The 18,517-nt window shown below is 41.9% G+C and overlaps 1 protein-coding gene across 1 annotated transcript in view; it reads left to right on the top strand.

Annotated features, from left to right (window-relative positions):
* The first annotated feature begins 4,647 nt into the window (after positions 1 to 4,647).
* The window catches only part of LOC109874130 (endoglin-like), a 46,101-nt gene continuing 32,231 nt past the window's right edge, over positions 4,648 to 18,517 (top strand). The window contains exons 1-2 of the mRNA XM_020465924.2: positions 4,648 to 4,757; positions 6,041 to 6,276. Coding sequence (XP_020321513.1) covers positions 6,213 to 6,276 — 64 coding nt within the window. The 5' untranslated portion in view covers positions 4,648 to 4,757; positions 6,041 to 6,212. The remainder of the gene's footprint in view (positions 4,758 to 6,040; positions 6,277 to 18,517) is intronic.

Raw genomic sequence — 18,517 nt, 5'->3', positions numbered from 1 at the left:
TTGAGTCAGTATGTTGGCAGCAGCCACTCAATGTTAGTGATGGCTATTTAACAGTTTGATGGCCTTGAGATAGAAGCTGTTTTTCAGTCTCTTGGTCCCAGCTTTGATGCACCTGTACTGACCCGCCTTCTGGATGATAGTGGGGTGAACAGGCAGTGGCTCGGGTGGTTGTTGTCCTTGATGATCTTCTTGGCCTTGCTGTGACATCGGGTGGTGTAGGTGTCCTGGAGAGCAGATAGTTTGTCCCCGGTGATGCATTGTGCACACCTTACTACCCTCTGGAGAGCCTTATGGTTGTGGGCGGAGCAGTTTCCATACGAGGCGGTGATACAGCCCGACAGGATGCTCTCGATTGTGCATCTGTAAAAGTTTGTGAGTGTTTTTGGTGATAAGCCAAATTTCTTCAGCCTCCTGAGGTTGAAGAGGCTTAATGACGAGTTTGGAAGGTACCATGGTATTAAATGCTGAGCTGTAGTTGATGAACAGCATTCTTACATGGGTATTCCTCTTGTCCAGATAGGTTAGGGCAGTGTGATTGCGTTGTCTGTGGACTTATTGGGGTGGTAAGCAAATTGGAGTGGGTCTAGGGTGTCAGGTAGGGCGGAGGTGATATGGTCCTTGACTAGTCTCTCAAAGCACTCCACGATGACGGAAGTGAGTGCTACGGGGCGATAGTCATTTAGCTCAGTTACCTTAGCTTTCTTGGGAACAGGAACAATGGTGGCCCTCTTGAAGCATGTGGGAACAGCAGACTGGGATAAGGGTTGATTGAATATGTCCGTAAACACACCAGCCAGCTGGTCTGGGCATGCTCTGAGGACGCGGCTAGGGATGCCATCTGGGCCGGCAGCCTTGCGAGGGTTAACAAGTTTAAATGTTTTACTCATGTTGGCTGCAGTGAAGGAGAGCCCGCAGGTTTTGGTAGCGGGCCGTGTCGGTGGCACTGTATTGTCCTCAAAGCGAACAAAGAAGTTAAGTTTGTCTGGGAGCAAGACATCGTTGTTCGAGACTGATTGAATATAGACCCTGCCACATACCTCTGGTGTCTGAGTCATTGCATTGCAACTCTACATTGTCTCTATACTGACGCTTAGCTTGTTTGATTGCCTTGCAGAGGGAATAGCTACACTGTTTGTATTCGGTCATGTTTCCGGTCGCCTTGCCCTGATTAAAAGCAGTGGTTCACGCTTTCAGTTTTGGCGAATGCTGCCATCCATCCACGGTTTCTGTTTGGGGAAGGTTTTAATAGTCGCTGTGGGAACATCACCGATGCATTTGCTAATAAACTCACTCACCGAATCAGTGTATTCATCAATGTTATTGTCCGACGCTAAGCGGAGCATATCCCAGTCCACGTGATCGAAGCAATCTTGAAGCGTGGAATCCGATTGGTCGGACCAGCGTTGAACAGACCTGAGCACAGGTGTTTCCCCCAGGCCCTCCAAAAGGAGGGCTTTGTATGCGTCGCGGAAGTAAGAGTATCAATGGTCAGCCCGGGTCACGCATTCGATATGCTGATAACATTTAGGGAGCCTTGTTTTCAGATTAGCCTTGTTAAAATCCCCGAGCAACAATAAAAAGCCTCAGGATATGTGGTTTCCAGTTTACATATAGTCCAATGAAGTTCTTTCAGCGCCGTCGATGTGTCTGCTTGGAGGTGATGATAATCGAAGAGAATTCTCTTGGTAGATAATGCGGTCGGCATTTGATTGTAAGGAATTGTAGGTCAGGTGAACAACAGGACTTGAGTTCCTGTATGTTGGTATGATCATGCCACGTCTCATAAGGCATACTTATTCTTACCAGAGAGATGTTTGTTTCTGTCGGCGCAATGTGTGAAGAAACCAGGTGGCTGTACCGACTCTGATAACGTATCCCGAGTGAGCCATGTTTTCGTGAAACAAAGAACGTTACAATCTCTGATATCTCTCTGGAAGGCAACCCTTGCTCGGATTTCGTCTACCTTGTTGTCAAGAGACTGGACATTGGCGAGTAGTATACTCGGGAGCGGTGGGCGATGTGCCCGTCTACGGAGCCTGACCAGAAGACCGCTCTGTCTGCCCCTTCTGCGACGCCGTTGTTTTGGGTCGCAGGCTGGGATCCGATTCATTGTCCTGGGTGGTGGACCAAACAGAGGAAAGTTGTATTCCTGGTCGTAATGTTGGTAAGTTGACGTTGCTCTTACATCCAATTGTTCCTCCCGGCTGTGTGTAATAAAACAATGTAAAAAAAAAAAAAAAAATACTGCATAGTTTCCTAGGAATGCGAAGCGAGGCGGCCATCTCTGTCGACGCCGGAAGTCTTTGCAACAACAATATCAAAATGTCTGCTCTTACTCCATACATGGCACAGACTTGTAAACATTGTTTTCATCAAGTCATTACCAGACCACTTCATAACTATAAATGTTCAATGCCCAAACACATGACAGTGATAGTCTTGTATTTCAGATATGTTTTTAATAAAGATCCTGTCATGAAGGCTGCAGCTATTGTTGCAGTAGGAAATAATGAATGTGATTTATTTCAGCTTTTAATTATTTCATCACATTCCCAGTGGGTCAGAAATTTGCATACACTCAGTTAGTATTCGGTAGCATTGCCTTTAAATTGTTAACTTGGGTCAAACGTTTTGGGTAGCCTTCCACAAGCTTCCCACAATAGGTTGGGCGAATTTTGGCCCATTCCTCCTGACAGAGCAGGTGTAACTGAGTCAGGCCTGTAGACCTCTTTGCTCGCACAAGCTTTTTCAGTTCTGCCCACAAATGTTCTGTAGGATTGAGGTTAGAGCTTTGTGATGGCCACTACAATACCTTAACTTTGTTTTCCTTAAGCCATTTTGCAACAACTTTGGAAGTATGCTTGGGGTCATTGTCCATTTGCAAGACCCATTTGTGACCAAGCTTTAACTTCCGGACTGATGTTTTGAGATGTTACTTCAATATATCCACCTAATTTTTGTTCCTCATGAAGCCATCTATTTTGTGAAGTGCACCAGTCCCTCCTGCAGCAATGCACCCCCACAACATGATGCTGCCTCCACAGTGCTTCATGGTTGGGATGGTTTTCTTCGGCTTGCAAGCATGCCCCTTTTTCCTACAAACATAATGATGGTCATATTGGCCAAACAGTTCAATATTTATTTCATCAGATCAGAGGACATTTCTCCAAAAAGTATGATCGTTGTGCCCATGGACAGTTGCAAACCGTAGTCTGGCTTTTTCATGGCAGTTTTGGACCAGTGGCTTCTTCCTTGCTGAGCAGCCTTTCAGGTTATGTCGATATAGGACTCGTTTTACTGTGGATATAGATACTTTTGTACCTGTTTCCTCCAGCATCTTCAAAAGGTCCTTTGCTGTTGTTCTGGCATTGATTTGCACTTTTCACACCAAAGCACGTTCATCTCTAGGAGAAAGAACACGTCTCTTTCCTGAGTGGTATGACGGCTGCGTGGTCCAATGGTGTTTATGCTTGCGTACAAATGTATGTACAGATGAACGTGGTACCTTCAGGCGTTTGCAAATTGCTCCCAAGGATGAACCAGACCTGTGGAGGTCTGCAATTATTTTTCTGAGGTCTTGGCTGATTTCTTTTGATTTTCCCATGATGTCAAGCAAAGAGGCATTGAGTTTGAAGGTAGGCCTTGAAATACCTCTACAGGTACACCTCCAATTGACTCATATGATGTCAATTAGCCTATCAGAAGCCATGACATAATTTTCTGGAATTTTCCAAGCTGTTTAAAGGCACAGTCAACTTAGTGTATGTAAACTTCTGACCCACTGGAATTGTGATACAGTGAAATAATCGGTCTGTAAACAATTGTTGGAAAAATGACTTGTATCATGCACAAAGAAGATGTACTAACCGACTTGCCAAAACTATAGTTTGTTAACGAGACATTTTAATGACTTCCGTCACAAATATACAACTGACTGGATAACTTATTAATTAGCCTATCAAATAAGACATTTGACAAGAGGACAATTGTTGGAAATCATCATCACATCATACCATTCTATATTAGTAATATGTTTATACATAATTGGTAATGTTCATTCTGAAATTACATCCCTGGGTTACATGATGTCAATTTGTTCTCATAAACTAAACAGTCTCGAGGATGAGAAAGTACAGTCACAAGTCACAACTCCCATAGAGCGACAAAAGATGATTGTAGCAATATTGGCCTCAAGAGGGCGGTGTGGTCCCCAGTTGTTTTTGACAATAATATGTTATACTGAGGTGAGATTCTTCCAAAACCTAGGGATCATCATCATCATCATCCCATCTGAGATTATAAGGACACAACCCCTTTACTCTTGATGATACGTAACAGTTTGGGTTATTACAATGTTATTATAATGTTACATGTTATTACAATGTAATAAACCATGTTGAATGGGTTATGGAAAGACCAAATTTATGCTTCTGTGATTTATACTTTTCTTTCATTAGGCTGCTACCGGTCGACCATATGTCATTGTTTTCGATTCACCTGTGATGCAAAATCTCAAAGAAATCCCTAATTCCTCTCACAATATTCTGTGCTGACAAGCAGTGTGGGTATTGACGTCAGTCACCGGCATTAGCACCAGCGCGCGAAGCTCTGGTTTTTGGGAGTGGTACGAAAGTCAATCTGCGCTTCCCCGCCCGCCCAGCTACACTAGAAAGTTTATGAGCGTTTACACGACTGACTGCTCCCTTTGCACTCGTGGATTATACCCGCAATTTAAAAGGGACAATCTCCATTGATATGTGAGTTTCTTTTAATCAATGCTTTGCTGACAGCTTTAGCTGTTGTCCCTGATACAATGTATTCCCTTGATGTGTGGTTTATTTGAAGCCAATGATAGGTGACAATTAGGTAAAATAACTTGTTAACGTGAATTATAACGTTGTGAACTGTGTATTGTCAGATAAACGTCTAGCCTATAGCCGTATAATCGTATATTTCTGAAAACCAGAACTATGAGTTTCACTTATTCATCCTATTTATTTCCAAATAAAAACATTAATGGGTTTGCTTTTGTTTCACTTTAATAGCCTGTCTTCCGTTTACCTGAAATATTCAACTACTTTCTAGTGACCATTTTCTATAGTTAAATCGTTTTTAGGCATTTGACTCAATAATTCGTGTTTGTCTGGTTAAGGAAGTAGCCAAAGTTACTTTTGTTTTGCTTTGGTTGCATAAACAGTTTATATCGTCTTTTCCCCTCGCTCTATATGAATCATATAACAAGAGCAGTCTCCCCCGCTTATCAGATCTCCCTATTGTAACATTATTTAAAGAAAGCGACGCCATACTGTTTCCTGGCAGACTGGGCCAGCAGTTACTGACCACTGGATAACCCTAGAGCTCTGGGCCCCATGATAATATTCTAGGCTATCCAAGGACCGACAATCTCATTGGAAGTATACATGTAATACGTTTGTAGCCTATCATTAGTAGCACATGCAGAAGTTGATGGCAATATCACGTGTCTAGTTTGAACTAATTATCCACTTTTTAAAAATCTGAATTTGGTATGTTAGCAACAGTTATAATCAAGCACCGTACTAGAAATGGGTGGTAGTTGAGTAGAGAGAGGTACAGTACATACATTTATTAGAAATGGCCTTGTTAATCATCACTAACATGGATGTTAATCAGTGTACTTCATCTGATCCTGGACGTTTAGGAAGAGGCCCTTTGGAGAGAACATTTTATCCAATAATAATCTTAGATACCACTATTCCAGAAAAAAGACAGAAAAAAAGAAAGTGATGCAGTTTATAATCTTGGCAACACCATTTCACAATTTAATTTTCAACAGGAAAGGTTCCTTGAGGGGATTTGTTACACTTGCCAGCATTGAGTGTAGAGGATGAGGATTACATTGATTAACATGCATTGACATTATATTCATTCTACTCTGATGTAGTTATATAAATGTGCAGCATCAGTAATATCAGAGGTATACACGATTCCTCATTATTCATCTATGACTTTGCTTGGCAGTTGGCAATCTCCTACTGACGCCCTGCCTCTTTTCTCCTAGCTGACCTTTAACCTATCAAGGCTGGATTTGTGTGCTCACCCCTCTGGAGCGGAACCACTGCCACCACAGTCACTGCCGTGCTGCCATTGGACGAGGACGCTGCTCTCGCTGCCCGAGCACCTAGACACCGGCAAGTTCTTCATTGAGGCTCCCACAGATATCTGACTTAGAGATGGACAGCAGCAACATGTCACTTTTGCCTCTGCTTCTACTTTGCCTTGCCATCGCCACTTCAGGTAAGACCAACGGTTGGTTGAACCTCCAACTTCCATCTCTTCTTAATGGTTGTGTAAGTGAAGAGCTGTTTGGTTGACGGCTAGTGTGCTAGACTCGACTTGGAGACTGGTGCTGAATTGAAGCCTAGAGGGTCTTTCCTTCTGTGTAAGCAAAGTTCAAAAACCTGCATTAACCTTGATTTGAACTGTCATTATTTACTTATTCTAACCTTATCTCTTTTTAAAAAACCAACCAGGGCTTTATTTTCACAGCTTTTTTCAGTGGTTTTCTCAGGATTACCAGTTGATTGGATGAGTCTGTATATAGAGGTGTAACGTGTATAGTGACTGACAATATTTCCTAAAGACTACTTTCATTAAAACTCGTAAAGTATAAGGATTAAATGTGAAATGTGTGCATCAGTTTATTATTGTGCTGGGAATACGCTATAGGTAGCCTAGATTTGTCTTGGTTTGCGTGTATATTTGATATATTTGTCAAGTAAGTTTTTGGGGCGTATGATTTAAAAAATAGGTATGTTAAATAGAGCTCGCCAGCTTGTAGTCCTAAAAAAATGAAAATGAATCCTCAGGTTTGTTCAGCCATTCCTAAAAATCAATGTGGAATGAATGGGGTTTTAGGATAAACGCAGAAAATAAGGTTTGAGGTTAACACAGGCTTAGATCGTATACTTTTGTAATATCAGTCAGTTAACATGACCTTTATGAATTATGAAGCATTTATCCCCTTTCTGTGCTTATTTTGATTACATAAATGTTTCAAATTCACAAGTGACATTAGCTGATGGAGATGTCATAGAACAAAACTAATACGATCTCCTAAGCCTGTGTTTACCACAGGTCTTATTTTCCTCTTTTATCCCAAAACCCTACAAAACCCCCCATTTAATTTTCCCATAGGCTTTGGCCAACAAGCAATGGTGGTACCCTCCATTAGTTCCTACAATTGCCATTACAATTGCTCTCTGTGGTTGCAGTGGTTAGTTGGCAGTTAGCTTGAGTATTATGTAGGAAATGGAAGAGGATCTGCAGTGTTCAGTTATGCTCTGGCCACTAACATGTGTGGATCTTTGGAGTGATACTTATTTCAGATAGTTATGTCAGACAGAGCAGGTGTAGTTCATGCTATTCCAGTGGATCCTCATGTTTATGCACTGATATATGCACATTTGATGTATTTGGCTCTAGCAGACAAAGGAACGCAGTCCAAAACAGTTTATTTTTTAAATATGATTTCTTATTGGTTGTACCATTGTGGAGAAGGAACCTGCAAGTTGCATTTTGTTGGACGTTATATACCATGTGTATCCTGTACATACGACTAATACAACTTGAAACTGCAACATAACCGAGAAATGCCAAGACATTTATTGGAATATTCTGTGAGACTTCCAAATAGGAATACTATAGCAACGTTTCTGAACACAGCATTTTTTTTTACACCCATCACTAGTGAGTGGCTGAGGTTGTGGTTGTAACTGTGACTGTCTGTCGACAGTGTAGCCCTCTGTAGTGGATTCTAGTTGGGAATCTGTCGACTGCTTTGGTCTCACTGGATTAAATCCCTGTTGCCCCTTTTGGGGGCCTCCGTTTGGGCTCCAGACAGTAGTTGGACTCCAGACTTCTGTTCTGTAGTTCCATGGGGGCCATCAGCTGTACAGCCCCTCTCTGGGGGTGTCCCTACAGGAGGCTAGGTTGACTGTAGGCCCCATCGGCTCCCCACTGCAGTTAGTTCCCTGTGGGAGCCTGACGTGATGGTTGTCAACTCTTGGCCTCCCGCTGCACTTCCTCCCAGCCGGGTCCTTCTCCACAGACTGAAGGAAAAGTACAAAAGTGATTCGGCAGCTGCCATAGAGGGAGGGGAGCCTGAAGGAGAGCTTGGGGGAAGCTGACAGACTAGGGGGAGGGAGATGGAGGGAAGAAAGTTAAGGAGAGTAGCAGAACAGCAGGCAGGGAAGCCACTAGGACCACATCCTGAGGAAGCTATGCTGGAGGCTGGGAGGGTGTTGAGGGGTGGTGGTTTTTAGGGGTGGATTATGTAACTATCCAACAACACATCAGTGACACAGTGGGTTGATCGGGAAAGGGGTGCAGAGAGAGAGAAAGGGATGAAAGGAGAGAGACAAATACAAAGAGAGAGAGGAGGGTGAAGTGAGGGATGAGGCAGAGAGATTGAGAGACAGATGATGCTAAGGAGAGGTAGAACAGAAAGAGGGGGAGGGACTAAAGAGAGAGATTGTGTGAGAGAGAAATACACTATGGCAAGATGCAGAGAGAGATGAAAGAGAAGGAGAGAGGGATAAAAAGAGGTGACAGACAGCTCCTTAGTAGGGCCTTGCAGAGGGAAATAACAACAAAAAAACTGCTGCCTCTGTTAAAAATGGCGTTGAGAGTCTAAATAGCCCACTTCCCCACACTGCAGCCAGACTGGGTTCCAGGACCAGGGAGACATAGTGACGCGACCTCTTGTCGCTGCTGCAGACCGATTTCTATCTCACTGTTGCAATCAACAATTCATTTCTGACTGCCTCTTTTTCTCTCTTTGACTAGCAGTGCTGAGCAGGACTAGCTACCCAGTGGGCACACGCTGGTTGAATAAACATTGTTTCCACGTCATTTCAATGAAATTCCTTTGAACCAATGTGGAATAGACGTTGAATTGATGTCTGTGCCCAGTGGGTGTGCTACAGTATGTTGTTCACCTCTCTCTCTCTCTCTATTTGTCTGTTGTACCTAAAAGGGAGAGCAAGCGCTTGATGAGTTACAATAATGTTTGCTGCCAGATAACTTTTCCTGTTTGTGTATAGATTATGAATGATGTGTGATGGTTCACTTTATCTCTGGAGTAAAACAGGGCAGCAGCAGTGTCATGTAAAACGTTTAGAGAGCCAAATAATTTTTTTCTCCAGCTTGTGAGTTATGTTTTTCTTGAAGTTGGTTGTTAACAAGGCACCCCTCATGCGGTAAGGCATATATCAAAGTACTGCAAAACACATCCAGCTCACTCTATTTAGGCTATGCATCACCTAATGTTGATAGGCACACTTTCATCTCAGAAACCATTTATTTTAAGACTTTTCATATCTAGGAAAAACATTGAGAGTAACATACACAATCGTTTCTCATCTGCAAGGAGATGCTTGAGCCTCAGTAATTATTCTATTACTTGGCTGTGAGGCAAAGAGAGAGAGAGAGAGCACTAGTTCCGTTGAGCTCTTAACAAGTACACACATCATTATTTACATGGAGTACTTTAGTTTTTAACAAAAGATGACCATGTTAAATGAAAACACAGTCATGGATATTTAAGTGTCCACTCGTTTCAGCCACCGTTTCTGGCCAGGCCCTGGACCTTGTCTGCCTGTCTTTCTCATCGTGGTGCACTATCCCTGGGGATTGGTAAGGCCCAGGTTGGGTTGGTCGGCTGGCAGTGGCGTGCGACCTGAATGGCTCATTAGTACATGGCGCTGAGATAAAACTCCTCATCAGAATGGCGACCGTTATGTGCCCATGCCAGCGGCGGCCGTCTGCACACTGTGGACAGATAAGGCATGGCGTTGTGTAGCTATTATCTCTGGCCAGTCTGCCCATACTCAGCCAAGGGTCTGCCCAATCAGAAGTCTTGAAAGGGGATTTGTACCTGTCCCTTTAAATGATTTTTATGTACCTTCCCCAAATCCCAGAGAGAGTAGTACTTGGGTTGGCTGTTTGGTACCCATTCTTTATTTCCCACTATGCAAATTCATAAACTATTTAGTATGCTATGTTGATGTGCTGCTTTCTTCAGGCAGAACAGAGATAGTTGTCAGCTAAGGTTCTAAAGGACAGGAAATTATTATTGAACAGTTGATGCTTTGAAGCAATGATGGATGTCATGGGCTTTAGTTGAAGCTTGTCTCACAAATCTTAAAAAACGCGATTGAATGGTGTTCAGAATTGAAACAACGAAGGGTAGCTACAGTCACTTGTTATTTGACCCTAATGGTAGAGCTATGCAAGCCTGGGTGTATAAAGTTGAACCTTCGTGTTGATTCAGGTGTCATGCTGCTTTCTCTGGATTCATGTGGTGAAGCGCTCAGAATTCTCTTTGATTTATGACAAACTTGGTGCTTGTGTGTGTGTGTGTGTGTGCACGCATGAGTGTGCTGCTGTGTGTGTTGGCGTGTTTATGTAGGGGCCACATTGAGGGTTATAGAGTCCCTCTGAATATGATGGAAGGCTTTTGATATAATCTTTTCCCATTATTAATACATTGAAAAGTAGAAAGTGTGATCAAGGGATAGGCTTTAATTAAAGGCCCTGTAGTGCAGATGTTTGTCATATGACTCCAACAAATCCCAAAGCCATGCTCAGGCGTCTTAACAGTCTGTACTTATCTTCCTGGGGGAATATAATCAAGCTTGTTGACAGCTTTCCACTCTCACACTATTTCATTAATCTTAGAGGACGAAAAATAAAACTTGGCACTGCAAAGCAGCACAATCTTTCTGTCTTTGCTCCAGACTCTACCTAACTCCACTTCTTCAACTTCTCAAACGTGTCGAAAAGTATCAGAACCTTCATAGCTATGCTATCTATGATGCGACGATCCCAAAGTGGGCTCGTTAATATTTTCTGGGAAATCAGTGGAGAAAAACGGGGTAATGTCTGTTGGTTCTATGAGCAACATATGCTGTGCAAAGCGACATCAATCTTGAATGATTGGAAGCACCCAGTGTGCAATGCGTCTCTGCCGCTTCCATCTGCTCGGTGGAACGGAGTTAGCACAGCGACCACTAAATTAGTCTTTCCCTCCAAAAGCCACGTTTGCTAATTAATGCCTGGAAGATGAATAGACTCTCACTATAGAGCAAATTCACAATGTCTCGCCGTTTAGTGATAAATGAATTTGTTCACACTGCGACCAACCTGAAGACTGAGAGCTAATAGAGTGTTTATGGAACACCTTGTCAATTTGAAGGAAGAGGCAACCAAAGCAACGAAACGGAAACATTGCACACGCTTATGCTGCCTGGAATATGACAGATATATGTTTCTCTATGTGTGTGTCTGTGAGAGAGCGAGAGAGTGATATAGAGAGAGCCTGTAGTGTATCAATGGGGAACGGCAATGTATTTAACATTTTTCATATCTAAAGTTCCTAGCATCACCATTCTAGGAAAGAACTGCTAGTATAATGAATGACAAGAGCCCACTAAGTTTTTCAACATCAAAGCATCAGATTGCCTTAGGAACAGCAACAGATAGACAAACCATAAAGATTAATTGAGAGACAGCTCTCAAGCGTCTAAGAAATACATGAGTGTGTGGGTGAGCCATAGGCCCTCCATGGATTTGTTGTACTACTTCTGACTTGAGGAGATATCTGACAAGAGGTGTAAACAGAGCCAATTATATATGAAGACACGCTGTCTACAGACCAGCTTTCACATACTCAATGCCAGTGGTGTAAAAATACATGAAAGTACTACTTAAGTATTTTGGGGGGGTATCTGTACTTTAATTAACTATTTATATTTTTTCACAACTTTTACTTCACTACATTCCTAAAGAAAATGATGTACTTTCTACTCCGTACATTTTCCCTGACACCCAAAAGTACTCGTTACATTTTGAATGCTTAGCAGGAAAATGGTCTAATTCACACACTTATCAAGAAAACATTCCTGGTCATCTCTACTGCCTTTGATCTGGCGGACTGACTAAACACAAGCTTCGTTTGTAAATTATGTCTGAGTGTTGGAGTGTGCCCCTGACTATACGTAAATTTAAAAAATAAGAAAATGGTGCTGTCTGGTTTCCTTAATATAAGGAATTTGAATTTGATTTACACTTTTACTTTTGATACATGAGTATATTTTAGGAATTACATTTACTTTTGAATCTTAAGTACATTTAAAACCAAATACTTTTCGAATTTTACTCGGGTAGGATTTTACTGGGTGACTTTCACTTTCATGTGAGACATTTTCTATTAAGCCATCTTTACTTTTACTCAAGTATGACAAATCGTGTTCTTTTTCTACCACAGCTCAATTCCATTAACACACCTAAATAACCACACACCCACACCCACACACACACACACACACACACACACACACACACACACACACACACACACACACACACACACACACACACACACACACACACACACAAGGGCTGTCCCCGATGTTGGTCGACCAAAAGTCGACTGTTCTTTCAACCCAATTGACTGGTTGAAATGTTACCATTTTACCAGCTTTTCTGATGCTTTAAGAACACTGTTTGATGAATTAAGACACAAATGACTCGAGGGAGCCAGAGAGCCAGAAAAAATGTAAATAAAAAATATATTTAAAAAAAACTTACCTGACCATCCTCCTCCTGCTCTTATTGGCTTTCGCAGATTCTGGCTTTACTCTGCTGAAGTTGCCGGTCATAGGCTACATGAGGAATCGGCAAACTTTTTCATGTGGAATGCCAGTTTCTTATCATTTCTACCGATATGCGTGCCAGTTATGGTTTTCATGTGTACATTTTCATGGAACAGTTTCATTTAATTTATAATAAGGTCTTCGTATCTCAAAATTATTGTCATGTGGTTAATCCTAATTATATCCAAATCTAAAGGAAAATTATACAAACCTAAAAGATAGTTGGCAATACAAGTTATGTAAAAACCGCCTATAAAGCCAACAAATGAAAACATTGCAGCCTGCAGATAGAAAATATCCTGATAAAATTAAATATCCTATTAATCAAATTGGCTACACATGGCCTGTCTGCAGCGAACTTGAAACATTGTATCAACTATTACCTTGAGTCAGCCTGAAGCTCCCTCTAGCAAACTTGCAACATTGTTAAAAATATTCTGGGCCCTCAAGAGTTTCCGGTGCCAGTGAGCTTGGGACAGACACAGCTGTAGGCTGAGCATAACATTTTCCCTTTCACGCTGAGTGGTCAAACGGGAGAGAGCAGGAAAGATTTTTCAAATACATTGAGGAACTATTGGTGGTGCGTTAAGTCAATCAGATTCCCAAATGGGCACATTTATATTCCTACATTTGCACGCAGGCCAGTTAGCCAACAGGCCTACTTCTATCCGTAATCAGGTGCGCGTCCTTACTCAAGATGGAAAGGAGCGATCTAAACAAAGACAATGACTAAATTGACAAAACCCGTAAATGGAATAAAATAAACCAAAACTCACAAGTGTCACATAGGTTGTGCGCTCTGCAAACAATGTGTCCACTCCGACAGTGAGAATGACAGAAGACTAATAATAATATATTGAATGCATTAACAGAAATGACCGTAACCAAACAAAGATTGTATATTCGAAATGATAGGAATTAATGGTAACTGTACTACTGGTGATATATGGGAATCAGGAATAGATAGACACTAACAATCAAACGCAAACAATGAATGTGCACAAATTGGAGAGAGAGAGAGCGCATTCTGGAGAGATACATGCATTGTGAATTTAGCCACACTTCTTGGACTGTGCCATCCTCCGTGCATTAGTCTCAGCCTCCTAAATGGATTAGTTCACATTAGTTCACATGTGTTTCGTCTGCCATAAAAAAAAATCATGAATAAATAATAAAAATATATACAGTGCCTTCGGAAAGTATTCAGACCCCTTGACTTTTTCCACATTTTATTACGTTGCAGCCTTATTCTAAAATTGATTAAATAGTCCCCCCCCCACCATCAAGCTGCATACAATACCCAATAATGACAAAGCAAAAACAGTTTTTTAGAAAAGTAAGCAAATTTATTCAAAATAAAAAAACATATCACATTTAAATAAGTATTCAGACCCTTTTTTTGAAGCGCCTTTGGCAACTATGACAGCCTTGAATCTTTTTGGGTATCACGCTACAATCTTGGCACACCTGTATTTGGGGAGTTTCTCCCATTCTTCTTTGCAGATCCTCTCAAGATCTGTCCACTTGGATGGGGAGGTAAATGTAAATTATAATTTCATTTTTTTGGGGCATTAATTTAATCCATTTGAGAATAAGGTGGTAACGTAACAAAATGTGGAAAAAATCAAGGGGTCTGAATATTTTCCCGAATGCAGTATATACAGTGCCTTGCGAAAGTATTCGGCCCCCTTGAACTTTGCGACCTTTTGCCACATTTCAGGCTTCAAACATAAAGCTATAAAACTGTATTTTTTTGTGAAGAATCAACGACAAGTGGGACACAATCATGAAGTGGAACAACATTTATTGGATATTTCAAACTTTTTTAACAAATCAAAAACTGAATAATTGGGCGTGCAAAGTTATTCAGCCCCTTTACTTTCAGTGCAGCAAACTCTCAGTGAGGATCTCTGAATGATCCAATGTTGACCTAAATGACTAATGATGATAAATACAATCCACCTGTGTGTAATCAAGTCTCCGTATAAATGCACCTGCACTGTGATAGTCTCAGAGGTCCGTTAAAAGCGCAGAGAGCATCATGAAGAACAAGAAACACACCAGGCAGGTCTGAGATACTGTTGTGAAGAAGTTTAAAGCCGGATTTGGATACAAAAAGATTTCCCAAGCTTTAAACATCCCAAGGAGCACTGTGCAAGCGATAATATTGAAATGGAAGGAGTATCAGACCACTGCAAATCTACCAAGACCTGGCCGTCCCTCTAAACTTTCAGCTCATACAAGGAGAAGACTGATCAGAGATGCAGCCAAGAGGCCCATGATCACTCTGGATGAACTGCAGAGATCTACAGCTGAGGTGGGAGACTCTGTCCATAGGACAACAATCAGTCGTATATTGCACAAATCTGGCCTTTTATGGAAGAGTGGCAAGAAGAAAGCCATTTCTTAAAGATATCCATAAAAAGTGTTGTTTAAAGTTTGCCACAAGCCACCTGGGAGACACACCAAACATGTGGAAGAAGGTGCTCTTGTCAGATTAAACTTGAACTTTTTGGCAACAATGCAAAACGTTATGTTTGCCGTAAAAGCAACACAGCTCATCACCCTGAACACACCATCCCCACTGTCAAACATGGTGGTGGCAGCATCATGGTTTGGGCCTGCTTTTATTCAGCAGGGACAGGGAAGATGGTTAAAATTGATGGGAAGATGGATGGAGCCAAATACAGGACCATTCTGGAAGAAAACCTGATGGAGTCTGCAAAAGACCTGAGACTGGGACGGAGATTTGTCTTCCAACAAGACAATGATCCAAAACATAAAGCAAAATCTACAATGGAATGGTTCAAAAATAAACATATCCAGGTGTTAGAATGGCCAAGTCAAAGTCCAGACCTGAATCCAATCGAGAATCTGTGGAAAGAACTGAAAACTGCTGTTCACAAATGCTCTCCATCCAACCTCACTGAGCTCGAGCTGTTTTGCAAGGAGGAATGGGAAAATGTCAGTCTCTCGATGTGCAAAACTGATAGAGACATATCCCAAGCGACTTACAGCTGCAATCGCAGCAAAAGGTGGTGCTACAAAGTATTAACTTAAGGGGGCTGAATAATTTTGCACACCCAATTTTTCATTTTTTGATTTGTTAAAAAAGTTTGAAATATCCAATAAATGTCGTTCCACTTCATGATTGTGTCCCACTTGTTGTTGATTCTTCACAAAAAAATACAGTTTTATATCTTTATGTTTGAAGCCTGAAATGTGGCAAAAGGTCGCAAAGTTCAAGGGGGCCGAATACTTTCGCAAGGCACTGTATATAGACTCTTATTTCTTTTTTACTTTTTTTTCTACTGTGTTATCAAATCAAATCAAATCAAATTTATTTATATAGCCCTTCGTACATCAGCTGATATCTCAAAGTGCTGTACAGAAACCCAGCCTAAAACCCCAAACAGCAAGCAATGCAGGTGTAGAAGCACCTGACTTGTTTATTGTTTACTCCATGTGTAACTCTGTGTTGTTGTCTGTTCACACTGCTATGCTTTATCTTGGTCAGGTCGCAGTTGTAAATGAGAACTTGTTCTCAACTAGCCTACCTGGTTAAATAAAGGTGAAATAAACTAAAAATAAATAAAATAAAAAAGTTTCAAACTGCCTCTGGAAGCAACGTCAGCACAATAACTGTTCGTTGGGAGTTTCATGAAATGGGTTTCCATGGCCGAGCAGCCGCACACAAGCCTAAGATCACCATGTGCAATGCCAAGCGTCGGCTTGAGTGGTGTAAAGCTTGCCGCCATTGGACTCTGGAGCAGTGAAAATGCTTTCTTGGGCATGATGAATCACGCTACACCATTTGGTGGATGCCAGGAGAATGCTACCTGCACGAATTCATATTGCCAACTGTAAAGTTTGGTGGAGGAGGAATGGGGCTGTCTGGGGCTGTTTTTCATGGTTCGGGCTAGACTCCTTAGTTCTAGTGAAGGGAAATCTTAACGCTACAGCATACAATGAAATTCTAGATGATTCTGTGTTTCCAACTTTGTGGCTAACATTTTGGGAAGGCCCTTTCCTGTTTCAGCATGACAATGCCCCCTTGCACAAAGCGAGGTCCATACAGAAATGGATTGTTGAGATCAGTGTGGAAGAACTTGACTGGCCTGCACAGAGCCCTGACATCAACTCCATCGAACACCTTTGGAATTAATTGGAACACAGACTGCGAGCCAGGCCTAATCGCCCAACATCAGTGCGCAACCTCACTAATGCTCGTGGCTGAATGTGAGCAAGTCCCCACAGCAATGTTCCAACATCTAGTGGAAAGCCTTCCCAGAATAGTGGAGGCTGTTTTAGCAGCAAAGGGGGGGGGGGAACTACTCCATATGAATAACCATGATTTTGGAACGAGATGTTCGACGAGCTGGTGTCAAAATACCTTGGCTATGTAGTATATATACAGTATTTTTATTTGCTACTGCTCAACAACTCCTGACATTTAATCCTAGTAAAAATTCCCTGACTTAGGTCAGTTAGGATCACCACATTATTTTAAGAATCGGAAATGTCAAAATAATATTAGAGAGAATTATTTATTTCAACTTTTATTTCTTTCATCACGTTCCCAGTGGGTCAGACGTTTACACACACTAACTTAGTATTTGGTAGCATTGCCTTTAAATTGTTTAACTTGGGTCAAACGTTTTTGGTAGTCTTCCACAAGCTTCCCACAATAAGTTGGGTGAATTTTGGCCCATTCCTCCTGACAAGAGCTGGTGTAACTGAGTCCGGTTTGTAGGCCTGCTTGCTCGCACACACCTTTTCAGTTCTGCCCACACATTTTCTATAGGATTGAGGTCAGGGCTTTGTGATGGCCACTCCAATACCTTGACTTTGTTGTCCTTAAGCCATTTTGCCACAACTTTGGAAGTATGCTTGGGGTCATTGCCCTTTTGGAAGACCCATTTGCTACCCAGATTTGACTTCCTGACTGATGACTTGAGATGTTGCTTCAATACATCCACATAATTTTCCGTCCTCATGATGCCATCTATTTTGTGAAGTGCACCAGTCCCTCCTGCAGCAAAGCAACCCCACAACATGATGCTGCAACCCCCGTGCTTCACAGTTGGGATGGTGATCTTCGGCTTGCAAGCCTCCCCCTTTATCCTCCAAACATAACAATGGTCATTATGGCCAAACAGTTCTGTATTTGTTTCATCAGACCAGAGGACATCTCCAAAAAGTACGATCTTTGTCCCCATGTGCAGTTTCAAACCGTAGTCAGGTTTTTTTCATGGCGGCTTCGTTGCTGAGCGGCTTTTCAGGTTATGTCGATATAGGACTCGTTTTACTGTGGATATAGACACGTTTGTACCAGTTTCCTCCAGCATCTTCACAAGGTCCTTTGCTGTTGTTCTGGGATTGATTTGCACTTTTCGCACCAAAATACGTTCATCTCTAGGAGACAGAAAGCGTCTCCTTCCTGACCTGTATGACGGCTGCGTGGTCCCACGTTGTTTATACTTGCGCACTATTGTTTGTACAGATGAACGTGGTACCTTCAGGCGTTTGGAAATTGCTCCCAAGGATGAACCAGACTTGTGGAGGTCTACAAAAGGTCTTGGCTGATTTCTTTTGATTTTCCCATGATATCAAGCAAAGAGGCACTGAGTCTGAAGGTATGCCTTGAAATTCATCCACAGTTACACCTCCAATTGACTAAAATTGTGTCAATTAGCCTAACAGAAGCTTCTAAAGCCATGACACAATTCTCTGGAATTTTCAAAGCTGTTTAAAGGCACAGTCAACTTAGTGTATGTAAACTTCTGACCCACTGGAATTGTGATACAGTGAATTATAAGTGA

Source organism: Oncorhynchus kisutch, linkage group LG29, assembly GCF_002021735.2.
Source record: "Oncorhynchus kisutch isolate 150728-3 linkage group LG29, Okis_V2, whole genome shotgun sequence".
Taxonomy (NCBI): Eukaryota; Metazoa; Chordata; class Actinopteri; order Salmoniformes; family Salmonidae; genus Oncorhynchus; species Oncorhynchus kisutch.
This window is presented reverse-complemented; position numbering and strand designations above follow the sequence as displayed.